We start from the raw sequence: 18562 nt of genomic DNA, 5'->3' as shown, positions 1-18562 counted from the left end.
CTGCATGCAGCAGTGTGGAAAAGATCCTGACATGATCAGTTGATTAATGTATGTTAGAGAAGTCTGTGTGCTGGTGTCAATTAAAGCCTAGAAAATGATCCTGTGTCTGCAATGAGCTATCTGAGGTTTTAATTTGATGCTAAAACGAGCACCAAAATTGCCAATCTGCCACCTAATCAGCACAAACACAACCTCATCTGTCCCTCTGCTCCCACCGCAGTGCAAACGTGTTAGGTGTCAGGAAATGGCATCAAACAGAACATCAGTATTGACTTTTCTATGGTGCTAAGCTTGCTGTTCAGTTATATTACCAGTTTAAAACACATTCTAGTGCCTTACCAAAGCCATGTGTTGGGCAATCCTGTAATAACAATTTGTTGAGCTGATATGCTGTTATCTGTGCTATAGTGATTGGTTGATGATAGATTTGGAGGTGATTAGCAGCCTAGTTAGACAGTGAAGGTTATGATTTTATTGTGGACAGTGCTATATGTACTGACAGGCCATTTTATATCCCTGCAAGGTATATTTGCCCACCTGAAGGTCCCCTTATCTATATACAAACAAAACATTCTCAGGCATGAGTAGTTCAGCTCTGTACAGGAAGCAATTTCAAGAGTTTTGACTGCATTGTGTGTTCGTCCATATTTTCCTCCTGTACTAATGAAACGTATGGCTATGGGCTTGCTTTGCTGTGCTGTATGTTATTGAATTTACAGTCTGACTTCCTAGTTTTGGTTCGACACTAAAGGACGAGGACCATCCTATAGTCAACCTACCCTTACTATCCTGTTCTACAGTGACACACAGATCAGTCTGCAAGATAAATAAAATAAAATAAAAAGTGAAGCTAATTTGCAAGGAGGCCAAACTTAACATTGGTCCTTAACAATGGTACTTCTACAGAGCAGGAGTCACTACCCAGATCTTCACCTGCTCCTTCCCCACTTGAGCAGAAGGCCTGATACTGAACAGGGCAATCATCAGGTACCAAACTGCTTTTCTATTTTATAGAGCTGAGTTAGATGTGGATAGATGGTGTTTTATTGGGTTAGTAACTATGCTTCTTATTATTGACTACATACATGTATTTTAACATTTATTTTCACCTGTAGAAATTAGGAAGAGCCGCTGTGAATACTAATGAGGATCCAAACAATGTATAATAACGGAGTAACTGTCATGGGATGTGGTGCAGGGGTAGAGCAAAGACTCAAGCGCAGACAATGGAGACGAGGTGGAAGGCAAGGTTGTTTACTTGCACAAAAACAGGAACCAAAAACAACAGGGAGCGCGAAAAATACAAACTGAAGTAAAAGGCAACGTCCAAAAAGACAAAGTCTGAACCCTGGGACATGGCGGGAACAAACTTGGAACACGGAGCACACACAGGGAAGCAACTAAACGATCCGACCAAACAACAGGGAAGCAGGGGAGTTTATATAAGAGGGGTTGACAGAGGGAAAACCCAGGGGCAGGTGTTTGGGTACAGGTGTAGAGAATGAGGACAATCAGGAAACACACTCTCTCAAAATAGAGAACAGAAATTGCTGACTGAGCAGTAAAAAAAATCCTGTCTCTCTGAACTGGTGTGCAATACTTCTTCCCAGAAATGTGTCACTATCAGCTTAACAGGTTTGAGTCTTATATTTTGTAACCCTGAATATAAAGAGTAGCATTTTTGTAGAGGATTGAAAGTTGTCATTTTTTGTTTGTTCTTTTACTTATTTATTTTCCAATGCTTTCTCGTAGTTCACCACTGCCCCCCTATATTTCATCCATCCACCCTTTATACACCCTAGACACCAGACACACACACACACACACACACACACACACACACACACACACACACACACACACACACACACACACACACACACACACACACATTCATTCTAATGTTCTGTTAGTGTTTTGTCTTGCAATAAAATCATTAAAAAAGTAATGTATGCAGCAAGTTGAACATTTCCAACTTTGGACCCTTCCCTTTTACCTCTAATCTCTAATAACAGTCTTTAATAAACCATTGCTCTTTACAGTTTTTACTTTGACAGCTTAGCGAAAAGTGAATGTTACAACAACCCTAATAAGCTATGACAGTTTTATCTATTTCCTTCTATTTCCTCTCCAGTTCTCTGTCCCCTCAAAGATAACCGCCCTGTCAAAAACCTTTGCTATTGCTCAACTGCAAACACTTGCATGCCAAAATGAACCAGAGTTGAACCATGCGGGACATTTGTGTAGATTGCACCTCAAGTGGATCCTTTGATCACGGCGATTCCATTGGGAGAATTGATTGCGCTACAAATGGTTGCCACTTTCCTGAAGTGACCAGTCTTACTTTTAGATCTGCATCAACTAGTTACATGAAACAGGAAGTGGTTCTTTAACTTCCTCTTTGCAGTTTGCAGAGTAAGCAGAGTAATGTAGAGCTCATGATAAGATATCCATTTGTGGTTGAGAGTTTATTTTACTGTACACTTGTTTGACATTGTTTATTAATATTGATAACAGGGATAGTTTATATTAACACATGATGCGGTGGTTTTGTTTTTTTGTGATAGCTTTCAGTGAGCCAGTCGTTAGCTGTTAATACAGTGCAGATTTATGATACGTTACAAACTTTGGTTTATTCATACCTGACTATGTATTCTGTGTGCTCTTACACAAGTTCATCTGTGGATTCATCATAGGAGCATGGTGGCTCATTTGCTGACTCATTCATCTGTTTTGAATAAATATTTTAGTAAGCATGGGTATGGGTATGTAAATAGTATGTTCATATTAAGTAAATACTCATCAGGGTTTCTTTTCATAATTAACAATACAATCTGTAGTTATCAATGTTATTTACATATTTTTCTAAGATCTTGCAAAAAGGTTTTATTGATAAGTAAATCAATACAGAATATATTTTTTTGAATTATTATAATAACGCTGTAATTTCTTTCTCTATTATATATTAATATAACTGTTCAATTTAATTATCCTTAATTTATATTACCTTCAGTATCATCTGGAACAAATATCCAGACAACGGCAATATTAATAATCAGAAGAAATCCTTATGAGTAAAATATGTAAGAAATATATAATATGTGTAATATTCTGCCATTGACTAGTATATCTTGTTAGGTCTTATTAACTACTCAGCAGTTTTGCCTATTTTACAATAAATAATGTTCATAATGTGTTTTATAGTTATTACCACTGACCTGTGGATGTGATATTATAGTTTTACTTTTTACTAGTGCTGGGCAACAATTATGATTTTTTTGCGATTAATCGCGTTGTTATGCACAAAGTTCAATAATGAATTCAAAAGAAGTGTATTGCGCACTTATATTTTAAAAGTACTGCTATATGAACAAAAGTGCACTAACATTTGGTTTGCAAACATTTTAAAACCTCTTGTACCCGAAGACGCCCAAAAGGTCTCCGTCCTGTTACGAGGCTCTGTTCCAAATGTCGTAGAATGGACTTTTCATACAAAAATATTATTAATGCTTCATACATGCAATATACCAAATTAACAAAGAGATTCTGTTCAACACTATCCTGCAAGCCAGTGTACACATTCCAAACACAATTGTACACAAACTCAAATAAACAACTAAAAGAATGTCCACAATATCACTCTTTTTTCGTCATTGCTGAGCCGACCACACACTCCGGTAGGCGCTAATAAGAAGAAGCTAAATGCTAGCACGGAAAACCGAAATAGCAGAAAACACGCCAATAACACACTGAATCCAAAGATATCTTCACTATTTATCTAAGTGAAACCACCACAGAGCTGTGAGCAAACAAGCACCAGAACAACAAACCGCTTCACCGCTAATATTTCATAAACTCCTTACCTTTGTGCTGTTTTGATGTAAACAAAGGCATATTTCCCCGGGTACTACTGTTCTATCAACATCCTGTGGCGACTCTGAACTGTTTCCTGAAGAAATTGGGATCAATCTAACAGGCATTTGACCTATTTCAGTTTTGGCCAATGGGTTTGACCCATGGGGGCAGATCACGGTTTTTGATAATTTTATTGGCTTAAAATTCTGTCAAACAACTCAAAGATCATATCATACACTCCTCAGACTCTTACGGGTTCAAATCTTATGTCACATGCGCAAATCGGCCAATCACAGGCTTTGGTAAGGTTCAATTACATTCCGTAAAACTGAAATTCAGACGAAAATGAGCCATGTTTTACAGGTTATTATGGGGCCCAGGCTCTCAAAATGATGCCAAACTGCTGTATTAGATAGATTGAACACTATTAGTGATAAAAGAAGTGAAATATATAGTTATATAGTATATAAAAGTACAATAAAACTGCTCTATATGCTGCTTCCAAAATCAGAATTGACGTTGGCTGACCTCAGCTGACCTTGATTTCTCAGGCATACTTCACTCTATCAAAGCCAATTTTTATTTTAAAGGACTGCTGACATGTTGAGATATGATTTGGGAGAGTTTAGGCCATCTTCTGCATCATTTCAAATCAATAAAAGTGCTTTTTAGGCACAAAAAAAAAGGTGAACCTGAAGATTTTCAATTTGAGCTGTGTGTAACATTCGTCCAGCATTTACCAGTAACACATACAATGATATGTACACATCTTAACAAAGCTCACTTTTATTTGTATCATTATGCCATTTAAATTAATTAAATATACCTTGTAGTTAGCGAGATAAGCCCCTTTGAGTAAGGGTATGACATTTTTGAGCAGAGGGCTAAAAATAGGCCTAGGGTTCAAGAGGTTCAAATCAGGTTCTTTTTAACAGCAGTATTCCCTTTACACAGTAGCAATTATATTTCTTGCACTATCTGTGCTCAGTGTGCTGACTGTATGTGAAACGTTCCACTGCTGTGCAACATGAATAACATGTCAGAGCATGAGAATGCAGCTCTACTGTTAATCAATATAATGCTGTAACTCTGAGGTGATGATGGTTACCCAGCGACGTCAAGTAGTCTCCAGTGAGAGCAACAGCTGGTGCACGTTGTAACGCCGCTGCTTTTGTAGTCCTCTCCTTTTCATACAACTTGTGTATTGTTCTTGTGATGGTGTGTCTTGAGGCTCATACGTGTCGTCATTCGTTGCGATCCTAAAGGTGCGTTCACACCAAACGCGACGCGAACGCACCTTGAGAACGTTCCTCAGACCGACATCTTCCACAATAGGCTACTAATCAGCTGCAGTTTGTATCCACTTCGCTGTAGCATTTGTTAGCTTGTCTTGCTTTTGTTTATCTATACTTCTCCCACGCGCTGCATCAGCGTAGTCTGAAGACTTCCTCCACCTCTGCCAGTGAGCAACGCACTTTAAAAATAAAATTTTTTAAAACGTTCGTTAACGCGCGATAAAATAATTGTCGGTTAATTAATTATTGCGATAACGCGATAATAACGCGCTAACTTGCCCAGCACTACTTTTTACATCAAAGTAGAAACCTGCTCTTCTGCAGCTTTACATTATCTGTTAAGACTGTAAAGTTTGTTTGAATCAAACTATTGCTTGTCACTATGACAGACTATTAAGAATTAGCTTTCATGTCGTGAGTCATTTCAGTAACTATGAGGTTGAAAGTTTAGCTTACTGCTAGTGCCGTTTGATCTGATGAAAACTCGATGGTCATGTGATATTTAATAAAGACCGTAAATATGCCAGTTATAAAACCAGAATGAACCAGCAAAGTATGCATATATACATTACATAAAGAAGCATATAGTGTTAAATACAGATTATTGTGGGGAAAAAAAATCAATCAATCAAACAAAAAACCCTCTTGATATCACTGTGGTGAAGGCTGATTGAACTCACCAGTGCAGCTTGGTGGTAGTGCAGTGAGAGGAGGACAATGAGGAAGGACTAAATGACTGCCACGCATAAACATACCTGTTATCTTGCATACAATACTGAACTATTACAATAATGGACAGATTCATGTTTTTAGGTTGAGTTACAAAACGATCCATTTTTGCTCATAACAATGTCCAAACACTTGGCACAATAATATACTGGCCTCAGTAGTTGGCTGCTGTGGATAGGAGCTGCAGTGTTAATATCTTGCAAAAATGATTGCACAAGGATTCGTGGGTCAAGTAAATGTTGTTGAGGTATCCACCATGAATGTCCGAGACACACTACACCCAAGAAACTCTATTTCTCTATTAAAATAATTGATACACAAATTGATTAATCGATTTATGGAAATTATAGATTAAACAAAGACGTGCAATAAGGGGAAGCTGTAGTTTTGCTGCATACTGCAGGTGAACTTTGATACTATCTAACGCCTCTCTGCCTTAGATGAATCTGATGTTTAGACATTAGCTGAGGTGTATTAGGAAACAGTAGGGATTAGATTGGAGTCTAAATTAAGGGTGTTACACAGGGTTCCTCCTCCAGCTGTGGCCCTTTAGAGCGGGTTCGCCGTGAAGTACATCCAGTCCTCCCACACCTATTACACACAGACACACACACCTAAATCCGTTGATAAGTTATAAGTTAAGTTATCCTGGTTTTCACCTCCCTAAGCGGGCTGTGGCGGTCTCGCATGTATATTTTGGGGGGTGCGTTCATTACCTAGGTCAGAGGTTATTGAACAAGCCGTCTCCCTGCGCTTCGAGAGCAATGGGAGGGGGTATCGGTTACGCAGCTAGGCTGTACATCTTGTCAATGTCGTTTTTTCATTTTTTTACAATGGTATCTTCTTTTCAAATAATATTGCAGGGTGCGTCCTTGTGTCTGGGATCTTAGTCAGCTGGGGACTGAATAGGCTCTCGGTCAATCACGGGGAACCTGACAGAGCCAGCATGTAACATGCGGCCTCGTGATTGGCACAGCAGCGATAGGGGCGGGTCCTCCTCTTTGTGTGCAGGAGGCTTGGAGGGACAGGTCCAGGCTAGTTCCATGCTGTGAGTGAACCGATGCCCAGCTTGAGAGACCTCCTGTGTGTCGCTGAATGTGTGCATTTCTGACTGAAAGATAACATCTTCCGCCACCATTTATCCATTCACTACAATATGTTGGATTCATGTTAATGTGTATTTAAAGACATTTAAATTTGTGAGAAAAAAAAAATGGAAAATTGTCTAATCAACCAAAAATGTCCCGACCCCCCTGCAGTACCTCGGCGGACCCCTATTGAAGACCTCTGTCCTAAGACGCGAGTTTAAGGAGACTTTGGAGGTTATAGTGACTTTAACCAATATCCATTTTCGATCTAAATGCCACTGGGGGGTGAACGGGAGAACTTGTTCGGACGTGTGTTCCACAAACATTTCATTGTCCAATGTGCTGTCTTTCTTTCGATCCGTTGATCCATTTATTCCGGTTACATGACACCATAACAGAAACACATAGGATACTGGACTGGATAATATATCACCTTGAGACTCCACATTAACACGACAAGTTGCCTTGACACGGTCAAAAACTGTTGGCTTCCCGTCCACACACACACCTGGCTCATTACCAGGCTCTTACCTAAATGCACTTTCAGGGCAATGTGCCACCCACTGATCCATGCCAGAACTGCACACAAATTCACCCTGTGTTACCCTCAAAAACAAAAGAAAACAACAAAACCACATTATGGCTCCAACAGAGGTGGTCAATGAACAATTTGTTTTGCTTTGATCTATACGTCAGACCATGATGCTGTTTTAGAATCAGGTATGTCTTCAAATTGCTTCTCCTGGCCTGAGATGGCTTTGATTTCCTCCGTACTTTTCACCTTGGTGGTTTTAAAGTGAGCTCAGCCTGAGAAAACTGCAGAATGTTTTTTAGGTCCATTATTTACCCTGTGTGCAACATCCCAAACAAGGTTTTACACACAGGCAAAGGTAAGTCCATACAAACTGGTAGACATGTAATAAAGGTCCAATGTATATGATTTAGGGAGATATATTATCAGAAATGGAATACAATATTCACAACTATGTTTTCATTAGTGTATAATCGAGTTACATTAAGAATTGTTATTTTTTGTAAGCTTGGAATGAGCCCTTCCTATCTGCCACTTCGCATTGCCTTCTTCCTACTGTAGTCCAGACTGGACAAACCAAACACTGTCCACCGTAGTTATCTCTCAGCAGAGTGCACGAGCTCCGAGCATTTACGGAGGCGTTTATAATCTACGCGCTGTGGGAAAAAGGACTTGGTACCAAAACTGCGTTGAGTGGAGCCGTACCATGCAGTGAAGACGTGGCGTTACATGTAGCATGGAGGTTCTGAGACGAGAGCAACCTGATTAAATGTTCCCGTGGTCACACTAACATGAGGGACTTAACATGAATAACGAATGCAGTCACTTCAAAGTGTCTTTGACAATGCAGTTTGCCTGTTGAGGTCAATACAATTTAAAACATTAAACACATTTAAAAGCCTGTCTTCTCTGAAACGTACAGATTTATTTTTTAGCTTTATGGTCGTAATGTACTCATAGTAGCCTAACAGAATAGTTAGTTGAATAATAACTACAGTATAAATGATTTCTAAATTCCTCCCAAATGTTCACATTATTGCTCAGTAACATAATACCCACAACAATAGAATAGGTATGCAGTTAAGAAATTACTTCTTCCCAAATAGTTTCCCTCTTATTCCATAACTTCACATCTTGTCAGTAATAAGTATTGGTACGTACGGTACTGGTACTAAATATTACACCTTAACCTGTGGTAATCAAGCTGTACCTTGCTGGCAGTAATCTAAAGGGTTCTATTGTGATATTCATTTTCATATTATGTGTTGGCTAATCGAGGTTAAAGAAGCAGAACTGGATTATCCAAAAAGTCTCCAGAGAAGTGGCTGTTCCCTCGGAGGGCTTCGAACATGTTCATCCAGAAATAGACGCTTCATTTTCTTAGGATTCCCCACCAGGATTTAATGCATTGATTGCTGGTACTGCGTCCATAAATAACACTGCTGTCTTTGTCTCCTCTCAAACACATGTCTGTTTTCAGTGCCCCTGTCCATACTAATCCTCTCTAGACCACTAACGCATTGAATACAATAGTCAACTACAACCATGGCCGTTGTTTGTTGTTTAAGCTCCCATCCATACACCAAAACTGAAACCATTGATGTATCCATTAACCCGTGTACCATATGGCGTCAATTCGTCAGAAGAGTCCTTGTGCCAAAGAGCATTGAGCCCTTTAGTGTTGTCCTGAAGCAGCGCTTCTCGAAGCGCCACACCTTAAGGATCCAGAGTTTCTTCCTAAATTTGTGCCTTTAATATAAGACATCACTCAATTTTGTTTTCTCAGAAAATATGCTAATTTTTACTCTCTTCTCTTTGAAGGGTTTGGGAAAAACACATTTTCTTAACTGTATGAAAAGTTTCAAGAACACAAAACACACAGAGCATGCCGTGTTTGCTTTTGCTGCTTTGCAAGTGTTTAAGTAAGACAGATACCAGGAGAAAAAGTCCAACACAGAAACTGAGCCTTCCATCACCAAGAAATAACCTGCTTTTGGAAAACCAGAAGCTCACAGGAGTCTTTATCTAATAGAAAGAAAGTCACAAAAAAATGTTTCTACGTGGGTTTGGTAACCAGATTTCTCTTATCTGAATCCGCAGGAAGCAGGAAGCAAGGGGATGAAGTCAGTGAACTTACATGTTTGTGTCATGCTGCATGTAAGGGCAATCTGTTTAAAAAATGTACTGATAGATGGCTAGAGGGTAATTCATAATCTAAGAAGGTGAAATACTCCTTGATACATGCATGTTCAACTGTGATCTGACTTTTATTCACCTGGTTTGCATGTCTGGACCTGTGGCACATCATACCTTGAAAGGACATTAATCAAAAAAGAAAAGTCTCGACATAAGTCAATGCAACAACATGCCTGCATCATGTTATTTAATTAAAACAATCCAGAGCAGCTGGTTAGAAGCACAGTGACACTCACAGAGCTGTGCATCATGGGTAACTGCTGCCTGACGCTAGACTTGAGGATTTGCCATTTGGTACATATACTAATATGTTGGTTACTACTCAACACCTGTTGGAGCATTGCTGTCATTACATGGAGTTGGTCAGTGCCAGCGGTCGGTGTCGAGCCCCTCTGTGAGCCCCTCTGTGAGCCCCTCTGTGAGCCCCTCTGTTGAAGCTGGAGGAGGATTCAGCAGGTCGATGGTCTGTCCTTCCCGGAGCTTCAGAACTGCCTGCTTCAGACTCCACCTGCAGGGAGGGAAAAACACAGGTCAGGAATGGTGGCTACAAAGCATGAATCTGAATCTGTTAGATTTCCACATATCTGGATTGCCGGATAGATTCTTTTTTTGTTTCATACGACCTAAAGGTTTTGTGGAATCAAATATGCACAAAACACATGCTTTGCATAAAACTCCCCATGTCACATATAAGTGTCACTTTACAAGCATCATCACAGTTTGCATGATTCCCCTTATGTCACCATACAAGTTGTTGTTGTTTAGATGAATACAATTTAAATGAAAAAGTGGAACATAGATCAGAGGATCTCAGCTAGTCACATCACAGGTCTTCTAGCTGTGAAACACCCGAGTCAAGGCTCATGTATAATTGCTCACAATATATCATAAATGATAAATGGTTATTACTCAATAATTGCTCAATAATTGAAGCAAAGCATTTACTTTGCTCTTGTTGACAGGATCAACTTTGCACTGCTTGAATGAACCTTCCAGCCATATTAAGCATTAGCAAGTATATATCAATGCACATTATTAAACTGGATCCTATTTAACAGATTGTTGGCGTGCCTGCATACTGTATGCCTGTATTTACTCTCTGTCAGAGAGGTTCTGGCTGAGCGTCTCTCTCTTTAAGGCCTCCTCACAAAAAAAGACCAGTCTGTTCTGATTGGTCAGCGCTTCTGTGCCAAGCGTTCTCTGATATTTTCCCCGGTAAATAATGCTATTTATATCTCTCTTTCTCATTAACTTGATATTTATGTTATGCATAAACTCAGTGGACATACTCTCTGCTTCATGTTTGTCTTCACAGGTACATTTATGAGAAATGATGGACAGAGCCCAGTGAAGAAGAAAGCATGTGATGTGAGGAGATATGTTGTCTTTATACATCCATGGGAGTTACAGAGGTAACATGTTAGCATGTAGCCAACTGCATTGTAAACAGAGTGACTGTCAGTGTGGTGGTGGAAAATAGATGTGAAACAGCAGTCACGTGATTATTTCTGGTAAGAACACATAAACGTACGAAAGTGATCATATTAATGGGATATTGATCCCCATGTTACACATGCAGTGAGGCAGCATGTCAACTGAACTGAAGGTGGAATCACTGATCTCATAGAAACGGGACAGTTTTACTTGTCAGACAGTTATTGCCAAATATAATGTGAAATGTTTCAAAGCTGCAGATTACATTTTAAACAATTTCACAATACTGTAAAGAATAATATATATAGTCTATCGTATAATTCATATTGTACTCAAATAAAGTTTGACTCAAAGATAAATGTGTTATGTGCTCACTGTAACTGTCAAAGAGACATGTGTGATTGAGTTTATATGGTACCGTATGTGGTGCCTCAAGGTATCGTATTTCGTCAAGTAACGTCGTAAAGTAACGGGCCACACCCAGAGTTGGCGTGGCCTTATGACCGTGGCATTGTGGGTCGTTTGCTGGCACAGAAGCAGAGAGGAGTGAACGACCCCAGATTAAATTGATTCTGCACGTGGTCCAAGAGGTGCACACGGTAAAGTGTTCATTTGAACATATATTTGTGTGTATTGTTGTTGACCTGCCTTTACGTTTACATGTGTTGCATTTTTTGAGATTGTAGTTTATGTCATTAGTAATGTGCTAATATGTGCTAGAACGGACATTTGCCTCAGAGACTCCAGGAAGAGCTCGCAATTTATGTAAAAAATGTTATGTTTTGTTTGTAGTTTTCATGGTGTCTGAGGTGGAGAGAGAGAGCGAGAGAGAGAGAGAGAGAGAGAGAGAGAGAGAGAGAGAGAGAGAGAGAGAGAGAGAGAGAGAGGCTTTGGGACCTCTTTCGAAAAGGTGAATTTTGCATAATAGGTGACCTTTAATTGTGATTTTCATTGAACTCCGAATAGAACAGAATGCACTCACCTGTTCGTGTCAGGGTCTTGAATTGAAGAAGTATACAGATAACCTCCAGTTTGTGAACCAGTCACAGGGATCTTTATCTGCAACACAATGCAAATTCAAATGAATCTGCACATGTGTAGACAGGTACCAGAGCTCTTCACATAATGATTGTGTGGTACAGCTGCCCATCATCTGAATTGCACACCAACCACATGTTTGACTGCCAGATAGACGGATCATGTTATCAATCCTGAGAGTGGAAACTAGTTTGGTCAGCCTAGCACAATAACAAAAGATACACAAGTCCAAAAGCTTACAGATGAAAGACATACTCCCACAATAGTAGGAAGGAACACTAACACTAGTGTAAATGAGGGGCCTGCCTAGCCACTACATTAAAAAGCAATAGAAGGAGCTACTTAGTCCAAACATCATGACCCGTGTTCCTATGTAATAACGATCCAACTTGGAAGTTTAGGACAATTAAGAGGACAAGATTCCCAAACAACCACGCACAGGAGACAGCATCGCCCACATCATTGAGATGACTTACTAAACACCTGTGTACCTGTGCAGTGTGTTGATCTATGCGGTTGTTTCTGTCAGTCAGATGGATGTTGTGGACCTTTAAAGGCGGAGCCCCCAGGCTTTCCATGGCGACTGGACATGCTTCCAACTTCTGAAGAGCCAGTCGGTGGTAGTCCGACTCAACAAATTTCTCTGATTGGATACAAAAAAGTGGACGGAAATGAAGTAAGTGAAATGAAAACAGCTGAAATGTTGAAGTGTACTGACAGAGTAGTTTAACTGCTTTCCACTAGTATTTTTTGAACAGTAGTTGAAAAGTGGGTTGACATGTAGCAACTCTGACAGAAGTTGAAGAGTAACTCAAACACCAGAGGCACAACATTCTGTCATTCACTGTGAAAAGAAGCTCCATGTACAGCGGCTGCTGGTGGAACATGTTCTCGGTCGGGCTGTGCCACATCCAATCAATTTCAGCAAACATCCCAGAATGATTTAATGCAAACATATGAAGGTATCTAACACGCATTACTACTTTGCAGTTAAATATTTAACATTTATTCCAACACGAAAAAAAGCAGTAAATAACACTTTGACAAACATGTCAAGACATCTTATTTTAGTCACAGTATAATGTAATAATATATATATATATCATATAATAATATTCAGTATAATATAAAACACACACACATATATATATATATATACATATATATGTATATATATATAAATAATATAATAGAACATGTGTATTTATTGAGATGCCCCTATGGACCTTGTTATAGGAGGTAAAGACCAGGAGAAGTAAACATGAAGTGTAATTATGAATACTGATGTTAAATGAAGCTATGATGAGTTTTCACTGTTAATTTACCATCTCAATTAAATGTTGATGCCTCCATGACCAAGTTAAGCAGATGAGACTGAGGACAACTATGTAGAAGAAAAGATGTTCACTTTGCCTAATATGAGCTTGACAGAGTTCTCCATGTGTGCCCTGGTGTTCTCATGTTTCCTTACCTCCTCATTCCTCACTCCCTACCCTGGTGTTCTCATGTTTCCTTACCTCCTCATCCCTCACTCCCTACCCTGGTGTTCTCATGTTTCCTTACCTCCTCATTCCTCACTCCCTACCCTGGTGTTCTCATGTTTCCTTACCTCCTCATTCCTCACTCCCTACCCTGGTGTTCTCATGTTTCCTTACCTCCTCATCCCTCACTCCCTACCCTGGTGTTCTCATGTTTCCTTACCTCCTCATCTCTCACTCCCTACCCTGGTGTTCTCATGTTTCCTTACCTCCTCATCCCTCACTCCCTACCCTGGTGTTCTCATGTTTCCTTACCTCCTCATCCCTCACTCCCTACCCTGGTGTTCTCATGTTTCCTTACCTCCTCATCCCTCACTCCCTACCCTGGTGTTCTCATGTTTCCTTACCTCCTCATCCCTCACTCCCTACCCTGGTGTTCTCATGTTTCCTTACCTCCTCATCCCTCACTCCCTAACTGTCCGTGCTGGATCTGCATGACTGCATCCAGCTAGCCAAACCTGTCTGGTGCAGCTAGTAGAGAAGCTTCATGTACTGCTTCCTTTTCCCGCTAGTCTGCTGTCTGATTGTGAGGTCAGGCTGATCTGGGATCAGCTCTTTCACTGCAGTTTCTCCGCCTAAGTTCTCCTCTCAAACGGGTCTTGGAGGAGTAGCGCTCGTGCTCGCCTGTAGAGACTAGTCCTGATGAGGACACGCAATAGAAATTTTGCCCATGGCTGAATGTATTTGAGGACGCTGATTGGCTAAATTGTATGTCATACGGTAACCCGTCCAATCATTACATCTGGGCCAAATTACAGATTATTACCAATCCTGCCTTTAAGTGTCCAATGATGGGTAAGCACCAGAAGCCCAGACAGTCATGTTTCAATTCTCTCATGAGCATGAAACAGAACAGCGCGATCGGGCATTTCAGCTGCATTTATTCATTTTCTGAATCAGCAGAAAAATGTGTTCCGGACTGAAAAAAGTTAAGTTGGAACAACAACTCAAACCACTCAGAGCGCTTTAACACTACACAACATCATTCACCAAAACATACCAATTTATTCACCGAGGGCAGGCGCTACCATGCAAGCTGCCACCTGCCCATCAGGACTAATTAACATTCATACAACATTCATACACCGCAACTACAGGAGCAATTTGGGCTTAAGTGTCGTGCCCAAGGACACATTGACACAGACTAGCGGAGCCGGGGATCGATCCGCCGATCCTCTGATTGAAGGACGAGCCTCTCTACCGATGTTTCCACATTACAATTTAAGCTCATGAACACCCTGCAGCGGAGGAACAACTTCTTCAGTTGTGATTTTCTTCTAATTCAAACTAAACAAACTGCTATGAGTTTGAAAGTTTTGCCAACATTCACAAATTGTGCACTTATTCAACATTTAGCCTAAAAACACATTTAGCATAAAAGGACTACCTGCTGAATAAACAGAATAAACTACGGTAAGAAACAACCAACATGGCAAAATGACGACTTACTTCAAAACATTATTAGTTCTGAAATGTCATCTCAAGAAAACTAATATCCAGCTGCAAATCTGAGTAAGTGGGAAAGTGCCTTTGCTTTGCTTTTTGTAATCTGTTTATTATTCTGTAAGAATTATACAGTTTATGCGTTTTCGCGCCACGCGCAATTTAGCGCCACAATGCTCACGTCTTGCAGAAGCAGCGCATAAATCATCTACCAGTCATTTACTTAGAATGCCGGTTTGGAACTGGTTGTTTATTAATTGGAGATGATACGCACTGATACGGGGATTAATCACACTAAAGGTGAGCTAGGTAGTTCACTTAGTAGCTCAGTAAAAGAAGACTATGTCTGTGTTATAAATGGTATTCATTTTCTATACACTGGGAATCTATAAACTCTATACACAGAGGACTAGGAAGTGAGATGGCGCCTTGATGCAGGCAAGGCGCCATCTCACTCCCAGATTATCATAGTTCATGAAAATGCAGCATAGTGAGGGCATTTCATACACAACATTTGTATACATTCAGGCTGTATTTACCCAGTTGAAAGGCAGAGGGCCAATGCTGTGAAAATACAAACTGTATATTGTGTTGCTTATGGGACCTCCAGTCGGACCCTCCTCCAGCCGTGAGGTCCTGGGCTCAGAGATGCTGAAGACGGTAGCCTAGGTAAGTCTTTTCTTTTCAACCATTAGAGCCGCTGCATGTTTTAATACAAATATCAGTATTTGGCAGTTTGCAAATAATAAAATATATTACCATATGATATGGTATCATTTTGTCCAACTTCTACTAAGTACACACACATACACACAGCTCATTTTACTCACTCTGCAGCAGATAGTACATGGTGCCGATCCCGCCCCCGGTCAGCACGGTGGTGAAGATGGTGAGCTGCTGCAGCTGACTGGTGGAAACCCTCATCTCTTCTTCCTGGTCTGGTCACTTTAATGGGAACAATGCATACAACACAGAACAGCTGTTTCACTTGATCTTCTTGACAAAGAACTGTGAATCATTAGCAATGAAACGGTTCTCAAACTAAAAGTAACTGAGAATAAGTTCTTTATCAGTGGAGAGGGAATTGTAGTTCTTTGATACATATTGAGTTTGTGGCATTAAAAAAGCAACTCAAAGCTCAGTGGATGTCACGTCAAACAATTCAATTAAATATAGATTAATGTGGAAATGTGTGTGTATCTGCATTGTATGTTATCTTTTGTTTGTTTTTATGTCTGTCAGTGAAACACTTTGATGCTCATTTTGATATGTGTTCTATAAATAAGCGTTATTATTATCAATCACACAAAATGTTTTTAGATTAAAACTGTGTTGCACAACATGCGACTAATAGCCAACAATCTAAAGTCTGGATATCAAAGTGAACGATTCTGGGAATAAACAACTTGAAGAAAGCTCTGAAATGTTGGCCAATATTGTACAATATGTGGATTTGAATAAAGTTCGAATTATTAGTATGTTGGAATTATATTATAGGATTATTATATTCTATAGGTCTACTACAGAATGTGCATAACCCAAGATTAATAATCTAAGAATAAAATCACAACTCAGTAGGACATGATTAATGAAATAATACATAAGTAGAAATAAGTAACAAGAGATTGCTGATACACACCTAATATGTGAATAAGGGGAGTAAGCTATATTATACTGACACTTGTTTTTTTCACTTCAAGCACTGAATTGAGGACAAAATGCTGTTTATAGAAATGACTGACAACTCATAAAAGAGGCACCTTTAGATTTCTCTGAGCAACAAACTAACCCAACCAGGATTTAGATTCTGACCTTTGGGGACTGAATCAAAGAGGGAATAACAGCGTATGGTTCAGGATGAGAGAAAGTCAGGGTTTAGGTTCCCAGAGACACCCTGAGGGTCATCGGAGCTTTCACTAAACCGGTTCAGAACAGCAGCTACCTGGAATCCACATGTCTGTTTATAATCAGAGAACATTGTATTTGATACACATGCTGTTGAGGAGGCATGTCATCTCGCTGAATCTCACTCAAGTTCACTGATGAAAAGTGTCATCTCTGATGTGACACAAAGCTGTGCTCGTGTCTGCAGCTGTGGTCTACCTGCTACACGCCTTCTCTTGAGTTTGGGTTTCTTAACGCGCACGTTTCCAACAAATGTTGTTGCTCACCTAAAAACGGAATCTGAAAACATTCTCACCTTGTTTTAAGGCGGCGAGAGGACGCGGCTCTGTTTACATCCGTAAACGTCACACGGATCGTCGCCAATTGGATGTGGGTGCGCTCCGTTAATACTCAGGCGTGTGCCGCTGATGTTCCGGAAGGCGGTGTCTGTACTACTATATTGAAAGTTTCACTTTACATGAATATTATTATAAATGCTATCGCACATGCAAGAGAACAATTAATCCGTTTGTACTCATAATAAGAAACAGCAAAATAAATGAAAAACATGATACAAAATATATACAAGTCTCCTTTACCGAAACGTCAGACACAATCACAAGGGAATCAACATTTTGAATAACTTTTATTTGCATTTTATTTTGTTGCCTAAGTTATGCACGTGCTGAAGAGATACCTTCTACCAGCATCATTACAAAGCATAAGGTTAGTTCATCATTACAGAGTGTTACCTAAAGAGTCCCAGACAACCCCCAGCTTTTATATTTGGACAGGATCTAATCCCACACTATCTCTACTTTTATCATTTATCATCATCTATCATTGAGGAGAGGCTACACACACAATCATTTGAAGAGAATACAATACCTGCTAGTAGGCTATAATGCAACCAGTGAACAATAACAAATGTATTAAGCGTCAGCTAAACAGTAAGCTAGTACAACTAAGGCTTCAACGATAGTACCAGAAAGATCACTTTTCTTTTCCTAGCCTTAGGGCTGGTTTTCGGTCAAGTTAGAGTTACTTTCAACTGGTTATGAAACATCACAGAAAGGTGAGGGCAGCCATTCTGCTGAAGTCTCTCATGAAGCGGCAGTAGAATTGGCGAAGCCAAGGAAGCGGAAGCTGTTTAACTGTAGTTGGTTTGGGCCACTGCCTCCACTTCTCAGAATCCTTAGGCCCCCGCCTGCTCTCGGCGATGGATAAAGACTGAATTAATCTTCACATGTCTCTGCTTTGATGCAGTTTGTTCTCCATGAGTCTTTAAAGCACCTGTCTTACATGCAAAACGAGTTGATGATGCAGCAGAAAATCAGAATATCGTCTTGAGCTCTGATTCTGATCAGGTGGTAGTCAGACTGTGGCTCCTTGAGGGTTCAAGTTGATATGAGGAAGAGGGGATTCATTTCTCACTTTGATGTTATTGAGACCTCGGTCAATACAGGGACGTGGGGAAAGGTCTTTTATGGCAACGAAGAAAAACCCTACACCAACGGCCTCCCCACTACC

General features: G+C 40.0%; 1 protein-coding gene across 2 annotated transcripts; it reads right to left on the bottom strand.

Moving 5' to 3' along the window:
• Positions 1-7387: 7387 nt before the first annotated feature.
• coa1 (cytochrome C oxidase assembly factor 1) lies at positions 7388-17397 on the bottom strand. 2 transcript variants are annotated; one of them, XM_079173444.1, is made up of 6 exons: positions 17252-17359; positions 16961-17090; positions 15979-16093; positions 12659-12810; positions 12112-12188; positions 7388-10203 (listed from the first exon to the last, which is right to left on the bottom strand). In XM_079173444.1, the coding sequence occupies exons 3-6, from the start codon at positions 16070-16072 to the stop codon at positions 10059-10061; spliced, it is 468 nt and encodes a 155-aa protein (XP_079029570.1). In that variant the 5' UTR covers positions 16073-16093; positions 16961-17090; positions 17252-17359; the 3' UTR covers positions 7388-10058. The 2 variants fall into 2 exon arrangements, with proteins under 2 accessions (XP_079029570.1, XP_079029569.1); XM_079173443.1 differs by lacking the exon at positions 16961-17090 and having other exon boundaries at positions 17349-17397.
• Positions 17398-18562: the final 1165 nt, after the last annotated feature.

The sequence above is a fragment of the Pholis gunnellus genome (genome assembly GCF_910591455.1).
Source record: "Pholis gunnellus genome assembly, chromosome: 14".
Lineage (NCBI taxonomy): Eukaryota > Metazoa > Chordata > Actinopteri > Perciformes > Pholidae > Pholis > Pholis gunnellus.
Note: the sequence above shows the minus strand (reverse complement) of the source record. Positions and strands in the feature narration are given on the sequence as shown.

Bases quoted from the DNA above. Each gene is read 5' to 3' on its own strand.
- coa1 (XM_079173443.1), bottom strand. From the start codon at position 16,072: ATGAGGGTTTCCACCAGTCAGCTGCAGCAGCTCACCATCTTCACCACC. The intron at 12,811-15,978 runs GTGAGTAAAATG...GTATCCAATCAG, and splicing joins CATGTACTATCTGCTGCAGA to AGAAATTTGTTGAGTCGGAC. The intron at 12,189-12,658 runs GTACACAGGTGT...ATTGTGTTGCAG, and splicing joins TAGATCAACACACTGCACAG to ATAAAGATCCCTGTGACTGG.